At 39.1% G+C, this 18,408-nt stretch overlaps 2 protein-coding genes across 2 annotated transcripts; one reads left to right on the plus strand and one right to left on the minus strand.

The window, feature by feature from the left end:
• The first annotated feature begins 963 nt into the window (after window positions 1-963).
• On the plus strand, window positions 964-2,606 carry LOC132044297 (A-agglutinin anchorage subunit-like). The gene is made up of 3 exons (XM_059434784.1): window positions 964-1,758; window positions 1,960-2,065; window positions 2,172-2,606. The coding sequence occupies exon 1, from the start codon at window positions 964-966 to the stop codon at window positions 1,594-1,596; it is 633 nt and encodes a 210-aa protein (XP_059290767.1). The 3' UTR covers window positions 1,597-1,758; window positions 1,960-2,065; window positions 2,172-2,606.
• A 10,411-nt stretch (window positions 2,607-13,017) lies between these two features.
• Window positions 13,018-14,183, minus strand: LOC132044298 (uncharacterized). The gene is made up of 2 exons (XM_059434785.1): window positions 13,936-14,183; window positions 13,018-13,303 (listed from the first exon to the last, which is right to left on the minus strand). The coding sequence occupies exons 1-2, from the start codon at window positions 14,181-14,183 to the stop codon at window positions 13,018-13,020; spliced, it is 534 nt and encodes a 177-aa protein (XP_059290768.1).
• Window positions 14,184-18,408: the final 4,225 nt, after the last annotated feature.

Here is an 18,408-nt window from a genome sequence, read left to right on the forward strand (position 1 = left end):
TGCATTTGTATCCCTAATTTTCCACTTCAATTGAGAAAATCAAATATCCTTAACAAAGAAAGGTAACTAGGATGTGTCTTTAAGATTAGTGTATGTCCTTTATGTGTTTTCTTAATTATTCTTACGGTATATATAACACCTAGTAATTCCTATATCATGATTATAGTTTTCTGTTCTTGTGTATCCTGTTTGTTTGATTTTGATTTCAATTTATCAGTTTTATGTTTTATTGCTTTTGAGAATATGAATTAGTGTCAATGGAATCGCTTCTACTATTATATAAAAAAAACCGAATTGAAAAAATCGAAACCGAACCGAACCGAACCGAACCGAACTTTAAAAAACCGAAACCGAAAGAACCGAACCGAACTAGTTTGGTTCGGTGATCGGTGTCCGCCTTAAAAAAATCGAACCTGAAATAGCCAAATCGAACCGAAAAACCGAACGCCCACCCCTACTTTAGTTCCCACTTCCCTCTCAAATTCGTAGGTCAGTTATGCAATTCACGTATTTCGCACCAAATCAAAGCAAGAATTTTTCAAAAAAGACGTCCACGTGGCCTCACCTTTTTATCCTCTCAAAATAGCAGTTGCATGAAGCAGATCAAAATATTGACGTTTCATTCAACCCGTCATTAACCAGCCGTTGGATCAGAATCCTCAAAACAATCCCTACTTAGGTTAACTCCTTATAATGGTTACTTTAACTAGATCCACAGAGAATTCGCTAACTACCCCTTAAACTTTACCTTATTTACATGTAAACCCTTCCCTTCCCCTTGCTATAAATCTACCCTTTGAGGTACACTAGGTTTGCCAAACTGAAGAGCCTAAGGGCCCTTTGAAGAAATCTATAAAAACAAACAATTTTGTTTCTATAGATTTCTTTTCCGAACTTTCTTTTCACTTTTTCATCTTCCAAAAGTAAAGTGAAAAAAATAGAAATTATATACTTCCATAATCAATGGCGACATCTTCTAGAAGATCAAGCGGACCGGTTTTGCCGATTAGATCGGCGTTCCAAAGGTCTATCTCACCGACCGGCCGGTTTAGCAATTCAACTGATACGTCGTCGTTTGCTTCTTCGACGAGTTCTAGCTTTTACTCGTCTACTAGTTCTACAGGTTTTTTCAACCGATCGGCATCTCCAACGCGCGTGAACCTTCATGGCTTTGCACCACTCGCTCCTACGCGCGTGAACCTTCATATCGACAGATATATATCTCCTAGGCGTTCGATGACGCTTTCTTCACGAGATCAGGTGGTTCGTAGGCACAACAATAATAGTATGATCTCTCCAAAAAGGACGTGTATGTGCTCTCCTACAACGCATCCTGGATCCTTTCGGTGTAGTTTGCACAAGAGTACTACTAATTCTGCTCCGTCGATTTCGTATTCGCCTAGTCGTTTGAATGCTCGGCGATCGGCGATGACGAACTCGTTGGTGCGTATTGGTACTGTTGAAGGAGATCTAGTGAAGCGTGCTTTAGCCGCTCTTATAAGGCCTTCGTCCCATCATCTTAGACGTAGATGCGATTTCCAACCTCGTCCTAGTCGACTCTCCAGAATGTCTAAAGCTGATGATGGGGATATGTGAGATATAGTGTTAAATGGTTGCAGGTTTGAAATTCCTATTTAGTTAGAAGTTTTTTGGCGATGGCATCAGATTCCGGCTGCGATTTTTATAGTACTACCGGCGAATCCAAAGTCCTTACAGTTTTGATACTCTGGCGGAGCTGAAAAATAGAAGCTCTCCCTTGTACATATGATTTGCAGCAACTGATTGCAATCTAAAGGACATTTTGGACTTTTTTTCAATATCCATCCAAACAAAACGCTAACTAAAATAAAGGAACTATTGTCTAAAAAAAAGAATTTGATTTGTTTTGAGCCATTTGAGTACGTATTCGTGTGTAATGGAGAGTTGCGTGACTTGTTTTGGTTTTGTGTACGTTTACAGCTTTTGTTAATCCCGTCATTCTTGCCTTTCACCGTGCCGTTATGCTTGCCATTTCCTGTTATCTCGCCGCGTATGGCGTCGTCTTTGCGTTTGTGTTTCTTCCAAGGTATATCGTTTACTTTTTTATTGGTAATAATTTATTTATATCCGATTTATTCTTTAATTATAGGTTTGGTTATTATTAATATTTTTTTCTTTTGGTTATTTGGCAGGTTTTGCGTGATTGATTCAAATTGCGGAGTTGAAGTTTGATTATGGACTTGGACTTGGTATTATTTATACCTTCCATAAAAGGTGAAGTGTTTCCTCTTACCGAGTCTTTGGCGCGGCGGACGGTGTTTGCTGGACTTCGAAGGATACCTTGAAATGGACAATTAAAATATATTTCAGATAAATTTGAAAAATTATTAAACAAGTACAATAAAAGGGTATGGGTAAGGAAAGGGGAGTAGAATATTGTAGAAATTATTAAGTGGGGCCAAAACTGATGAAAGCAACAATCGAAGATGGGAAACAGGCTGGCTATGCATATGGAGTCTGTGGGCCAGATTGGACATAACTGGTTCTTACAATGCACTTTCCCAAAACTGGTTTGGATAATAAATGGGAAAGGACGGGAAAAAAGTATTTATAGTTGATATGAAATACGTCCTCCGTTTCAATTTATATGAACTCATTGACCTGCATTGACATTAAGAAGTTAGGGCGTTTTTGAAATTTATGGTTCAAAATAAACCTTGAAAATTTGTGTGGCTGTAAATCATTCATAAAGTGAATTTATTTTCAAATTAAGAAAAATGTCATTTATTTTGACACGGATTAAAAAAGAAATAAATTCAAACAAATTGAAACAGAGGGAGTATAAGAAAGTAATGACTATTTTTGAATTTTATTGTTAAGTAAAGATAGGATGAAAATCATTTTCGCCCTCTAATTTTATTTTTAAAATCAAACTCTCCTTTCAGCTTTAAACAATAGTTATTCTCCCTCTTTTATTCTAATTAATTATCTTAAATTTATATTCTACTCTTGCATTATCAACTTGTTTTTTTTATCCTTTTACTTCTTTAAAATCATGATTTTTTTAATCTCTTTAATCTATGTAACAAATTTTCTTTAAGAAATTAAATATTATTTTCAAGACAAAAAAAGTGAGAAATACTAGTTAAGTATATAATTTAATGTCATTCTATAATGAAATAAATGAGAAGAATAAGAATTTTTTTATTATATCTATTTATATAAGTATAATTAATAGGTAATAATAACTTTATAAATATATTTCAATGCGGGTAATACAAAATAATTAATAAAAATAGAGGTATATTCTATAACAAATTCCTAACAGATTATCTATTTATATTATAAATGGATTCTAAATTATAATTTAAAATATTCCATTGTTAACCAATCAAAACTCGTTTATAGATTGACAGTAGAGAATAAGAGAGAAGTGAAACTTAAATATACATATACATGTATGTAACGATTCGTTTGGTCGTTACGGCTAGTATGACCCCCGTTGACACTTTACCTAGCTTTATAAGCATATATTTGACCCGCGGGGATGGGTGGTATGACTTCCGAGGAAATCGATGCGAAATAGGTTGTTTTTTGTGAAACTAGACTTAAAGTGAAAAATGTTTGACTCGAAGTTGACTTTTGGGTAAACGGACCTTTATCGGAAATTTGTCGATTCCGAGAGGTTCGGATGATCATTTAGAACTCGTGTGTATACTCGGTTTAGGTCCCAACTGTCACACCCCGACAAGGAGTATGACGGGCTTCAATCCATAGGCTGGGAACCACTTGACTTAACAGTTACTTTGAACATTATATACCGTACTCAAAGAACACCTACACGCAGAAAAGGCCCAACATAGAAATATCCGATAACCCAACACGTATGTACATATGCGAACCGACAAGGTCGCTACAACACCACGAGTATCATAAAGCCGGCAAGGCTAACAGGAAAGTATCACAGACCAAAACAATGCCAACATGACCATACACAATACTTACATACCCCACTATGTCTATGAGCATCTAAGAGTGTACATATGAACATATATTACACTAGCAGAAAAGTACCAAAGATAGCAAGTCCGGAGTAGTGGCATTTGCTGAACCGCTGAAACTGGAAATCCTACTGCGGTTGCTTTCCAATAACTCTATCAGAGCCTGCAGGACGAAATGGAGCGTCCCGTGAAATGGGATGTCAGTACGGGTAAAAGTACTGAGTATGTAAGGCTGAAATCAATAACATAAATAGGACGGACATACAGAGAGAATAGAGGTAACCTGCCATCTGAGAACGTACAACATATAATGCATGAGTTTCAAAATCATATGCAAGTATTTATATATATATATATATATATATATATATATAATGTATCCGCCTTTTAATGACTCGGTGTATAATGTACCCGCCTTTCGGGACTCGGTGTGTAACGTATCCCACTTTTCGGGACTCGTGTGTAATACCAACCGATCGATGGTTGCACAATACAGTCCGTGCACCCGACCGACTATGCGCGCTTCGGGTGTAGTAAAATGGTGCATACATATATATATAATGCATGAGGGAGCCAATGAAATAACATCGGTTTTTCGGAGCAGACGTAAGGCCGTAACCTCCGAATAATTTATGGAATTCGTATCGAATCCAAGGAAATAACTTAATGATGATAAACATGATAATATTTCAAGAATCAATCAAGTAATTGTCACACCCCGACCTCACTAGGGTGTGATGGGCACCCGACTCTCCTCAGAGTCGAGCGAACCCTTAAATATTCGCATAATAAAACCCGCCATTTCGAAAATTTCTTAAAACATGAAACTTTTCAAACAACAATCGTTATCCGGAAATACAAACTCTTTTAACATTTACAATCTATTCGCACTTTCCGACGCACTATCCACCCAGACACCGTTCGCAAAGTCTCTAACATATGCCGAAAACCATGACACGAACACTTTGACTCGGCAACACTCCGAACCGGGGCGGAGCTCGCAATCCCGCGGGGACAACTTAGCAAGTCTTCATCCGGGTGTAGGCCCGCGTGGCATGAAACGCAACCCCCCCGAAGAAGGAGGGTCGACGAATACGCATCGAAAAGATGAAAGACTACTTAAAGCGTAAATCGAAGTACAATGAAAGCAAGTTTAGGCTACCCCATACGAAGTAAATATTTAAATAAAATAGTCCCGACGGCCGCTCCCGCCCTAACAATAACGGTGGCCCTTCGGGTACCGTCGCTTCCGCATCATGATACGAGGATAACAATAATAATAATAATAATAATAATAATAATAGTAATAATAATAATATTAATCTTCGGTGTACGGCTCTCGACATACGTCTATCCCGGCCCCGTCGGACATGCGGTTCCGGAATAAAATGATGGCCCCTTCGGGCATGCCGCCCAACATACGTCTATCCGGGGCCCCACGGGGACACGTGCCGGCCCCGCATCCTAGCCCTTTTTTCGGCATGTCACTCGCGCATACGGCTACCCCGGTCCCATCGGCATGCCACTCGCGACATAATACTAACCTACCCCTTCGGCATATTAATAATAGTAATAATAATAGTAAAATATCGCACCCCTTCGGAGTGGTTTCTAAAAGTTTTATAAAATATCGCACTCCTCTCGTGAGTGGTTTTGTACGCACCCTTCGGAGTGGTTTTCGAAAAGCCTTAGAAAATAATATATCACCCTTCTTCGGGTGGTTTAAGAAAGCTTTAGAAAATAATATATCACACCCCCTTCGGAGTGGTTTTGGAAAGTTTAAACAATAAAATATCACACTCTCTTCTTGAGTGGTTTTGAAAGGTTTTATAAATTATCACTTAATGGAGTCATCTATGAAGTTTCAAGGCAATTCGATCACATCCCCGCAAGTTACCAAGTGCGTTTGAACATTTTCCAACAAAATATAAAGATTCTAGTTCAATCGCACCGAATGAATAGTGCCCAATTTCGAATCGACTTTCGATGAGCGAGAATACCCCTAAGGCTCAAATTCAAGCCTAGTATATGGTAGGGACATGCCAAAAGAAGAGAGGGATAGCTTCACATACCTTTCGGGCGTCTTATACTCGTTCGATCTCGAATCCCGTTTCACTTTAATTTGCAAATGGTCATGTTTACCAATTGTCAATAGTAGACTTTTGCTTTCAAATCTTCCATTCTTCATTTGTTTACAAAAATTTGGGCAAAGATCTCCTTCCGTAAATACACCGCCCCGAGAATTATGGCTCGGCCCAAATCAACAATAACCAAACCAACAATCACAATGACAACATCCATAATCAATTCATAACGCATTCTAAGCAATTCGCGCAATATTTCAAGACAATCCAACAATATGCTATATGATTCGAAATCTTCCAACTTAATGAATACAACAATAATGCATTTCTTTCTTTCCAATTCTCATACTACGTCAACAATTCCATTCTTTTCCATATTAGCTTCATAAATATAAGAGAACACATTAGAGTCATATTAACTTTCAAAATGTACCACAACTATTGAAACTTCAATTTGGATCATCAACCTTTAGTTTTATCACATAATCCACAACAAACAACAACCAAATTGCTACATTAAATTACTTCACCAAGCTCCACCGAAAACGGCCCCTTACACTACCAACCCAACATACACAATCTCATGACTTTTATTCATTCTCTACACATTACGACATGCTCAAAACGTCCACAACAATACTAACCAAACACTAAATAAAATTTATTCAACATGCCTTCACCAACAAGCATGCTCACGCTTCACTACATATTCCATAGCTTCAAGAACTTCATTCATTTCTACATACCACAACATGCATATACACCTATAAAACGTTGAAAGAAGATTGAATCTCCCCTCTTCCTCTCTCTACTCTTTCTCTCGGCTAGAAGTAGTCATGGCAAGGGAGAGTGTTTTTCTTGCTTCAACAATTATTCCACGTCGACGAGGGCCTTCTAATTAGTAGGAAAACATGAAGAAAGAAATTCTCCATGATCACCTCTGGAGTGGGTCAATTTGTTCGCGCCCCTTGTCCGTCCTTCTCTCATTTTTCTTGTTCTTTCTTATTCTTTCTCTTGTTTCTTCCATGATGAACACTTCTCTTATATATATATATAAATATCACATGACCATGCACATGCCTCCTCTTTATTTCCAATTTCTCTAGAGTTTTCTTGATTTTTCTTTCTTTTCTTGAAACTTATCCACCTTATAATTTAGCACATGGAAATTAATTAACTAAATGGGCTTGGCCATGTAGTTGGCCGGCCACCCCATCTCTTTTGGGCCTAATTTTCCTCTTATTCCTTTAAGCCCAATCGTGAAATTCTTGTCTTGTAATTTTCAAACAAATTTCCAAAATTTCAATTTTGCCCTTGGCCTTCCTCCGTATTTCCACACCATTACTTTTCATGAACAACACACGTATGTCTTAATTCCAGCCAACATATAACCTTATTCTTTACAAATCGAAATTATTTCGCATTTTTCGAATATGCAAAAATGCTGATGTAACATCCTTTCCCCCTTTAGAACATTCGTCCTCGAATGTTCGACTAACTCACGGCTCTCATAAGCATCTCGGGGAGCTCCCCTTTTATACGTTGTTCGGTTTCTCCATTCTTAGTAACTTACTTCGGCGAGCGGGGGCTTCATGGTAGCCCAAATGCCCATGCGCAGTACTAATCGTTATATCAACTGCTCTTATCCCACTCTTGCATTTTTCTTATCCTATTCCCCCCTTTTAAGGGGCTCCTTACACATCAACAATCTTCACGTTGGGACACACGTGCTCACTAATTCAATCCCGAATGAGGCATCATGCGCATTCATATGTATATACATAATTATTATCAACTAATCCACAAAATACTTCCAAACGTAGTTCAAGCCTATCCTAATTCCAAAGCCGTAGCGTACTTTCCGTCTCTTCTCTAATCTTGCCTGTCGCGTGCTAAGTGGCTCCTTTTGTAGTCTCCAATCATCTTGTACATTCTAATTTCTCATTTGTCCCTCGGATCAATATTTGCGAAAAATTTGGCATACTTCCCAGGGGGTCACCCATCATGAAATTGCTCCTCCCTGAGCACGCTTAACCTCGCAACTTCGACAGATTCTGGTCCCCCAATACTGGTATAATCACGTCCACTTCCACACATAACCTTTATTACATGTCCGGGAGCCACCAAAGTTTCACAGTATTCCGAGGCGTGTTCGCAACACGTCTTTTCTCTTGCAATTACCGTTTCGCCCTTTTTGATTCTTAATGCTCACCTCCACTTCCATTCTCCCGACTTATATTTCAGTAATACTTCATTATTCTTACCTCATCCAACATGCCTCGTCCGCACCGTTGTTTACCACTGTACTTTGTAACTGTTGATGTCATAGGTCGCTTTCCTTTATCGACGTCGTCCTTTAGCTGAAATAAAAAGTTAGTACAAGGGACTTCATACCCTATGGACCGGCTCTATCGCACGATCTTAAATATGAAAGAAGGTCAACAATTCTTAGATATGAAAGAAGGTCAACGATCCCTAGATGCCCCGTAGCCTCTTGTTTATAAATGTGGCGCGCAACACACTATAAACGGGACTCTACGGACACGACTTTGCGTACAACCCAGGACGGACACCGTCTCGATACCACTTTGTCACACCCCGACCTCACTAGTGTGATGGGCACCCGACTCTCTCGAGTCGAGCGAACCCTTAAATATTCGCATAATAAAACCCGCCATTTCGAAAATTTCTTAAAACATGAAACTTTTCAAACAACAATCGTTATCTCGGAAATACAAACTTTTTAACATTTACAATCTATTCGCACTTCCCGACGCACTATCCACGGGACAACGTCGCAAAGTCTCTAACATATCCGAAAACCATGACACGAACACTTTGACTCGCAACACTCCGAACCGAGGTGGAGCTCGCCAATCCCGCGGGGACAACTTTAGCAAGTCTTCTCTTCATCCGGGTGTACCGCGTGCATGAAACGCGGCCCCGAAGAAGGAGGGTGGCACGGAATATGTAACGAGTATGTAAAGCACTACTAAAGCGTAAATCGGGAAAGTACGAAAGCAAGTTTAGGCTACCGACATGAAGTAAATATTTAAATAAAATAGTCCCTTCGGACCGGCCGCTTCCCGCTAACAATAATGGTGGCCCCCGCCGGCATCACGCCAAGATCATGATAATGAGGATAACAATAATAATAATAATAATAATAATAATAATAGTAATAATAATAATATTAATCCCCTTCGGGTGTACCGGTTCCGACATACGTCTATCCTGGCCCCATCGGACATGCCGGTTCCGGAATAAAATGATGGCCCCTCGGGCATGCCGGCCCAACATACGTCTATCCCGGCCCCGTCGGACATGCCGGCCCCGGCATCCTAGCCGCTTCGGGCATGTCACTCGCGCATACGGCTACCCCGGCCCCGTCGGGCATGCCACTCGCGACATAATACTAATCCTAGCCCCTTCGGGGCATATTAATAATAGTAATAATAATAGTAAAATATCGCACCCCTTCGGAGTGGTTTCTAAAAAAGTTTATAAAATATCACACTCCCTTCGAGTGGTTTTGTACGCACCCTTCGGAGTGGTTTTCGAAAAGCCTTAGAAAATAATATATCACACCCCCGCCAAAGGTTTTAAGAAAGCTTTAGAAAATAATATATCACACCCCCTTCGGAGTGGTTTTGGAAAGTTTAAACAATAAAATATCACACTCCCTTCGGAGTGGTTTTGAAAGGTTTTATAAATTATCACTTAATGGAGTCATCTATGAAGTTTCAAGGCAATTCGATCACATCCTACCAAGTTACGGGCGTTTGAACATTTTCAACAAAATATAAAGATTCTAGTTCAATCGCACCGAATGAATAGTGCCCAATTTCGAATCGACTTTCGATGAGCGAATACCCCAGGCTCAAATTCAAGCCTAGTATACCTAGGACATGCCAAAGAAGGAGAGGGATAGCTTCACATACCTTTCGGGCGTCTTATACTCGTTCGATCTCGAATCCCGTTTCGCCCTAATTTGCAAATGGTCATGTTTACCAATTGTCAATAGTAGACTTTTGCTTTCAAATCTTCCATTCTTCATTTGTTTACAAAAATTTAAGATTCCCTCTCCAGTAAATACACCGTCCCGAGAATTATGGCTCGGCCCCAAATCAACAATAACCAAACCAACAATCACAATGACAACATCCATAATCAATTCATAACGCATTCTAAGCAATTCGCGCAATATTTCAAGACAATCCAACAATATGCTATATGATTCGAAATCTTCCAACTTAATGAATACAACAATAATGCATTTCTTTCTTTCCAATTCTCATACTACGTCAACAATTCCATTCTTTTCCATATTAGCTTCATAAATATAAGAGAACACATTAGAGTCATATTAACTTTCAAAACGACCACAACTATCAAACTTCAATTTGGATCATCAACCTTTAGTTTTATCACATAATCCACAACAAACAACAACCAAATTGCTACATTAAATTACTTCACCAAGCTCCACCGAAAAAATGCCCCTTACACGGCCAACTCCAACATACACAATCTCATGACTTTTATTCATTCTCTACACATTACGACATGCTCAAAACGTCCACAACAATACTAACCAAACACTAAATAAAATTTATTCAACATGCCTTCACCAACAAGCATGCTCACGGCTTCACTACATATTCCATAGCTTCAAGAACTTCATTCATTTCTACATACCACAACATGCATATACACCTATAAAACGTTGAAAAGAAGATTGAATCTCACCTCTTCCTTCTTACTCTTTCTCTCGGCTAGAAGTAGTCATGGCAAGGGAGAGTGTTTTTCTTATTTCAACAATTATTCCACGTCGACGAGGGCCTTCTAATTAGTAGGAAAACATGAAGAAAGAAATTCTCCATGATCACCTCAAGGGGGGGGGGTTCGGCCTGTACCCCTTGTCCGTCCTTGCTTCTCTCCTTTTTCTTGTTCTTTCTTATTCTTTCTCTCTTGTTTCTTCCATGATGAACACTCCCTCTCTATATATATATATATAAATATCACATGACCATGCACATGCCTCCTCTTTATTTCCAATTTCTCTAGAGTTTTCTTGATTTTTCTTTCTTTTTCTTGAAACTTATCCACCTTATAATTTAGCACATGGAAATTAATTAACTAAATGGGCTTGGCCATGTAGTTGGCCGGCCACCCCATCTCTTTTGGGCCTAATTTTCCTCTTATTCCTTTAAGCCCAATCAGTGGAAATTCTTGTCTTGTAATTCCGAAACAAATTTCCAAAATTCCAATTTTGCCCTTGGCCTTTCTCCGTATTTCCACACCATTACTTTTCATGAACAACACACGTATGTCTTAATTCCAACCAACATATAACCTTATTCTTTACAAATCGAAATTATTTCGCATTTTCCGAATATGCAAAAATGCCGGATGTAACAGTAATTAAGGCATTAAGATTTGAAATACATAACATAGGAATGGAGTGAATTTGTTATGGAACGCTCATGTTCATGCTCTAGTTGGATTCGTGCCAAAGAAAGAGGGAACAAACACCTTACATACCTTATTCGTCAAGCTACCTCTTAAGGGATCCTTTACTTCGGTGCCTGCCCTTCACCCGAACCTATATAATGAGAAACACATCTTTAATCATACTTTCCCATCAACTTATTCGTACTAGTTATCGAAGACTAATTTGGGTTACGAAAATTCGGGTAACATTTCCCCTATATTCTTTACTTTCTCCAAATATCAAAACAACTCCCAAACAATACCAACAACATCAACAACAATATCATCAAGATTCTACAAGATAAATATGTACAATTCCATCCAAAACTTTCTTCAAGCCTTAATCCACAAGCCAGCAATACCAACACCACAAACTATAACTCTTATTCCCGTAAATATTCTTAAATCAATATTAATAAAGAGAGATTCATACCTTACCTCTACTAGAATAGGAAAATCTTCAATATTCACTTTGTAACCAAGCCAACTCCAACGCAAGACAAAGCTATAATCACGGCTATACGTTACCCGGATCTCGATTAATACTTCGTCACTCAAAATTATTCAAAATCCTCACTTTTCTATTATATATGAGCTCTCATATGTTGCTGAACTTTACAGAATATTTTAGGGGATTATTATGGGGAAAAATGGGGTTTTTAACACTTTTATAGTGGATTAGAGTCGGTTGGCACCGACTCTAAAATCCTTCTGCGCGTTCGTGCTACCCTTGGGCGCGTTCGCGCATAGTTGGCCAGTGCTACTCTGCGCGTTCGCACCACCTTTTGGCGCGTTCGTGCAGGGTTAGGCCCTGCACTGGCTGTCCGTCTTAAAATGCTCATAATTTTCTATTCCGATGTTGGATCGACACACGGTTTGTTGCGTTGGAACCTAGACTTCCCGAACTTTAATTTGGGATTTTGCTTCACTCCAAAACTCATCATATACTAAAAGATATCCTTTCCTCAAGTAGGGCCAAAATTGCCCCTCAAACTTTCTTTAAGGTCCAACAAACTTAATTTCCTTGATTCACTTGCTCTCTGATCCTTCCGTAGCTTCTTATATGAACTTAAACCCTTATAAACATAAGATAAGCGCATATAATCTCATGTATCCTTGGAGATAACTCCAATGTCCATACTTAAAATAACTCTAATGTCCATACTTAAAATAGCCAACACTTACGAATTTCAACATACCAAACTACGGGGTGTAACATTCTCCCCTCCCCCCCCCCCCCCCACCTCTTTTAAAAACATTCATCCTCGAATGTTGGAATACTTAAGGTATAATCATACATTTCAAATTCTACGGAACTTTAGTGAAGTATATTTTGCAATTGGAGCGTTGCTAATTTCTTGCCTACCCCAACTTTCCAATTAATATGTCTACCATGCTCAATGACATATAAACATGCAGTGATTAGAATAATATTTGCAATCACTTTGACTCTCAAGGGGTTAAATATGACTTTTACCTTGTAGGTGAATTGCGAGTAAGGCAGAATCTTGCAAGGATTCTTCTGGAATAGTATCATCTGTGGTAGGGAATAAATGGGGATACTTGGACTTCATTTCTGCTTTAGCTTCCCACGTCATCTCTTCCCTATCTTTACTCCTCCATAGAACCTTTACTGAAGCCACCTCTTTGTTTTTAAGTCTGGGGACTTGTCTGTCGAGAATAGCAATTGGTTCTTCCTCGTATGTCATATTTTCTGTAACTTGTATATCGTCAATAGGTACGATTCTGGAGGGATCTCCAATACATTTACTCAGCATGGATACATGAAAAACTGGATGGACTGCTTGCAGTTCTGATGATAGCTCCAACTCATAAGCTACCTGTCCTATTCTTCGGACGATCCTATAAGGTCTGATATATCAGGGATTGAGTTTCCCTTTCTTACCAAACCGCATCACGCCCTTCATAGGTGATATTTTCAGAAACACCCAATCACCTACTTGAAACTCTAATTCTCGTCGTCGTACATCTGCATAAGATTTCTGACCACTCTGAGCTGTACGTAACTGCTCCTGAATAAGCTTTACCTTTTCAATATTACGATGAACAATGCTGTCCGGCCCGAATACGTTTGCTTCTCTCGACTTCAAACCAACCTACAGAGACCCCACACTTCCCCCGCCATATAAAGCCTCATACGGGGAGCCATTTTGATACTAGCATGATAGCTATTGTTATAAGCAAACTCTATCAGAGGCAAATGATCATCCCAACTTCCTTAGAAATCCAGTACACAGGCTCGTAACATATCTTCCAAAGTCTGAATGGTCCGCTCAACTTTCCTGTCTGACTGCGGATGGAAAGTCGTACTAAGGTTTACTCGGGTACCAAGACTTTCCTAAAAGGACTTCCAGAACTTTGCCATGAATTGAGCGCCCCTGTCAGAAATAATAGACACAGGAATGCCGTGAAGACGCACAATCTCCTTAAGATACAATTTAGCATAGTCTTCAGCAGCATAGGTGGTCCTTACAGGCAAGAAACGGGCTGATTTGGTTAACCTATCAACGATCACCCAAATAGAATCAAATTTGCGACGAGAATGGGGCAATCCCGTGATGAAATCCATATTAATCACTTCCCATTTCCACTTTGGGATCTCCATTTCTTGTAGTAAACCACTGGGTTTTTGATGTTCGATCTTTACTTCTTTGGCAAGTGGGACATTGAGCTACAAAGTTAGCAATATCTTTCTTCATACCATTCCACCAATAGAAGCCCTTGAGGTTATGATGCATCTTGGTGGATCCGGGATGAATTGAATATCGGGAGTAATGAAATTCTGACATGATCCTGTCTTGAAGCACGGTTACGTTAGGAACGCATAGCCGGCCTCAATATTTGAGAATCCCATTTGAATCCAATTCAAAGGCTGAGATTTGATTTTGTTGCACTCCTTCCTTAATATTAGCTAAAACTGGATCTTCATTCCGTTGAGTCTTTACATACGAGGCAAGAGTCGATTGGGATATATTCTTTAAAGTAATCCCAGTGTCTTTTGAATCCAACAGGCGAATTCCCAGATTTGCCAAGCGATAAAGATCTCTGGTCATTTCAAAAATTTCAGCTGGCACATGTAATAGACTACCTATCGACTTGCGACTTAAAGCATCAGCAACAACATTAGCTTTGCCAGGATGATACAAAATCTCAGCATCATAATCCTTTAGCAATTCGAGCCACCTTCGTTGCCTCAAATGCAGTTCCTTCTGCTTGAATATATATTGAAGACTTTTATGGTCTGGATAGATATCAACATAGACTCTATATAAGTAATGCCGCCATATCTTCAGAGCGTGAATTACCGCGGCCAATTCCAGATCGTGGGTTGGATAATTTTGCTCATATTCCCGTAACTGTCGAGAGGCATAAGCAATCACCTTACCATTTTGCATTAGTACATACCATAAGCCTGTGCGTGACACATCACAGTATACAGTGTAACCCTCGGTGCCTTCTGGAAGGGTAAAATCCGGAGAAGGTAAACTGGGTCGCACGCTTCTGACCATTGAAACTTAGCCCCTTTCTGAGTTAATTTTTTAAGGGAAGCTGCTATAGAAGAAAATCCCTCCATAAATCTCCGATAATATCCAGCAAGACCCAAGAAACTCTGAATTTTCGAAGCGGTTGTTGGTCGGGGCCAGTTCTTAACGGCTTCGATCTTCTGATCGTCAACCTTAATACCCTCATCAGACACAATATGGCCTAGAAAAACCACTGAGGTCAGCCAGAATTCACATTTAGAAAATTTTACGTACAACCTTTGATCTCGCAATGTTTAGGTACCCTTCGGAGATGATCAGCATGTTCCGTCTCCGAACGAGAGTATACCAAGATATCGTCAATGAATACAATAACGAAAACATCCAAGAAGAACTGAAAAACTGTGTTCATTAGTGCCATAAACGCCGCAGGAGCATTTGTCAATCCGAAAGACATAACTAAGAATTCAAAATGGCCATACCTCGTTCGGAAGGCTGTCTTTGGGATGTCTTCCCCTTTTACACGTAGTTGATAATACCCTGACCTTAAGTCAATCTTCGAGAAGAATTTAGCACCCTGTAGTTGGTCGAACAAATCATCAATTCTAGGCAGCGGATATTTGTTCTTGATAGTCACCTTATTCCATTGCAGATAGTCAATACACATTCTTAGTGAGCCATCCTTCTTGCACACAAATAATACCGGTGCTCTCCACGGAGAAGTACTTGTTATATCCCGCATTTTATGCACTGGATAATTCAAGACAATCGCGGGAAGATAACAAGTAAGGGTATGTTTTTATTTTGAGTCGGCACACAAGTCGATTATGAAAAATCTTCAAGTGGAAATAATAAGAAAGACTCAGAGCAAAAAGGTAAATTTGCAATATGACTTGTGGAAATATGGAGGAAAGGTGATGGTAAATTTAAAATTGGAAAGAGTTAATTTTTCATGAAATGGAAAAAAAAAAAAAAGAAGAGAAAATTGGGCTTGGAGGGAGCCCAACCGGCGTGGGGCATGGACCAAGCCCATGAGGGCTTAAATTATAACCCTATAAGATGACTAAGTCATCTTTATTCCTAAGTCACTAGAAAATTCAAGAACAAAAAAAGAAAGAGAGGAGAGAAAACCATGGCCATTCGGCCTTAGAAAAAAAAAGAAGAAGAGAAAGAAAGAAGAGTTTTCAACTTGTTTTCCTAGCCAAATAGTTCATTGAAGGGTTCACAACATAGTGAAGGGTCCTTTGGAGGAAGGAAAACACATAGCTCAGCAAGTTGACAAGTATAGCCAAGTGAAGAATTCAAGTGAAAAGGTAAGAATTCATCTTTTTCTTCATATGTTATGGATGTTGTGCACGTTGTGGTGTATGAAAATGGATGGAATTCATGAGATGGAATGTGTGTGTGTGGCGTGACCCTTAGGGGCAATCCGTGTGTGTGTGTATGTGTTGTGTGTTATGTTGTGTGTTGGTTAGTGTTGTTAAGTGTAGAAACTATGGGAATTCATGAAAAATATGTGTATGGAGTGGCTTGGCCGAATGGTATGGACCATGATAGGGTGTTGTGAACTAACTTTATTTAACATTGTATTTGTTGTTATGGTAAGTTCTATAATGTAAAGCAAGGATTTAATGGTTAAGAAGTGAAGTTGTGTTGGTTGTGGTCATGCAAAAGTAGTAGTTGGCCGTGCACATATATATATATGTAGGAATCATGTTTTAGTTATTTTATCTAGTGTTTAGTTGTTGTTATGTTGTGGACTCTATGTTGTTAATGAAGTTGTAGTAATGGAGACTTGTGTTAGAAGTTATATGAATGGAATGTAATGTTCTTGTATGCATGAAAGACAATATGATTAGTATGGTGTTGTCGGAATGTAGATTATGAGGTTGTTATTATTTTCATTGAAGTTGGAAAGTTTTGGAAGAAGTAGTAAATTGATTGAGTATGGAATTGTTAGTATTGTTGTTGGAATTATGGTTAATAGTTTGGCCGGGTTTGAATTCCCGGATTGTGATTGATGAGAAATTGGCTATATGGAATGTTGAGGATGGTATATTTACGAAGTCTTTGCCGAAATTTCGTAGCCAAGTGTTTCCTTAAGACTCTAACTCTACGAACCCTAATAAGAGTTTTGGTAAATATGACCAATTTGCAGATTTTGACGAGATTGCGACGTGAATTCGGAATAGCTAAAGAAGCGGAAAGAGGTATGTAAGGTTTCCCCTTCCTTTCTTGGCATGTCTTAGACGTATGGGCTTGATTTCGCGCCTCGGGACTTTACCCTAACTCTAGAAATCCCGCGATTGAAAATAGTTACTATTCATTCGAAGTAAGATTGAACCAAAAGTGCATGAATTGCGAAAGAAATGTCCAACACCTAGAATTTGCGGGGATAAGACCCGATTACCCCGAGACCTAGCGAGTAACGTCATGACACGTAACATATGTAGATGATATACGTTGCTATAAAAATGAAAGTACGAGAATGTTAGACCATGGTTGGATAACCAATTCTATTATAGGTAAAGACTATTCTAAAGACTCTAAGTACAAGGAATTATGCCTTATGACCCCGATGGATGTGTGTGCACCCGACATACGTATAAGTATATGATATCGAATCGGAGCGCTATAGACGCCGATAAATATACATGATATAGCATAAGTATATGATAGCGAGAATCGAGCGTTTATAGACGCCGGTAACCGTATATGATATAAGTATATATATATAGGACACAAAAAAGAGTCGAGCGTGCGTATCGATATATATATACGGTATGAGCATATGTATGTGATGAAAGAGGAAGGCGCTATAGACGCCGATATTCATACATGGAATTTTCATATATTTACGGGGAAAATGGAGGTAATGGCGGAGCGTTATATACGCATATCCACCACGATCGGTTAGCATTACATGACTTGATATCGTCCGGACGCGGGATGCCGGACGCGGGATGTGTATATTTATGGTTAAATGGATCTACCGCCGACGCCATAATATATATATATCCTATTTTTATGTATATATGTATATATGTATATGAGTAAGAAAAGCTAAGAAAGCACGGCATCTGCCCAAGGGCACTTATATGTACAGGTTATGTTTCTATCCCAGAACATGTGTTGCAATTCTTTTATGTCATTATACATGATTTATGTTTTCGCAGATTACTATTCATGCCTTACATACTCGGTACATTATTTCGGGACGTCCTTCTTGTGGAGCGCGTTTCATGCCGCTGCAGGTCAGCGAGCAGACGGTTTTGGTTCCTAGATACTCACCAAAGCATCTAGCAACATTGATCCGAGCCTCATTTCTCGGTACTATTTTGTGTATAT

Source organism: Lycium ferocissimum, unplaced genomic scaffold (genome assembly GCF_029784015.1).
Source record: "Lycium ferocissimum isolate CSIRO_LF1 unplaced genomic scaffold, AGI_CSIRO_Lferr_CH_V1 ctg4147, whole genome shotgun sequence".
NCBI lineage: Eukaryota > Viridiplantae > Streptophyta > Magnoliopsida > Solanales > Solanaceae > Lycium > Lycium ferocissimum.

Excerpts from the sequence above, each read along its gene's own strand:
- LOC132044298 (XM_059434785.1), bottom strand. The coding sequence starts at position 14,183 with ATGGAGATCCCAAAGTGGAAATGGGAAGTGATTAATATGGATTTCATC. Across the intron at positions 13,304-13,935 it reads GGCGCTCAATTCATGGCAAA|AATCGTACCTATTGACGATA; the intron begins GTTCTGGAAGTC and ends AGATCCCTCCAG.
- LOC132044297 (XM_059434784.1), top strand. The coding sequence starts at position 964 with ATGGCGACATCTTCTAGAAGATCAAGCGGACCGGTTTTGCCGATTAGA.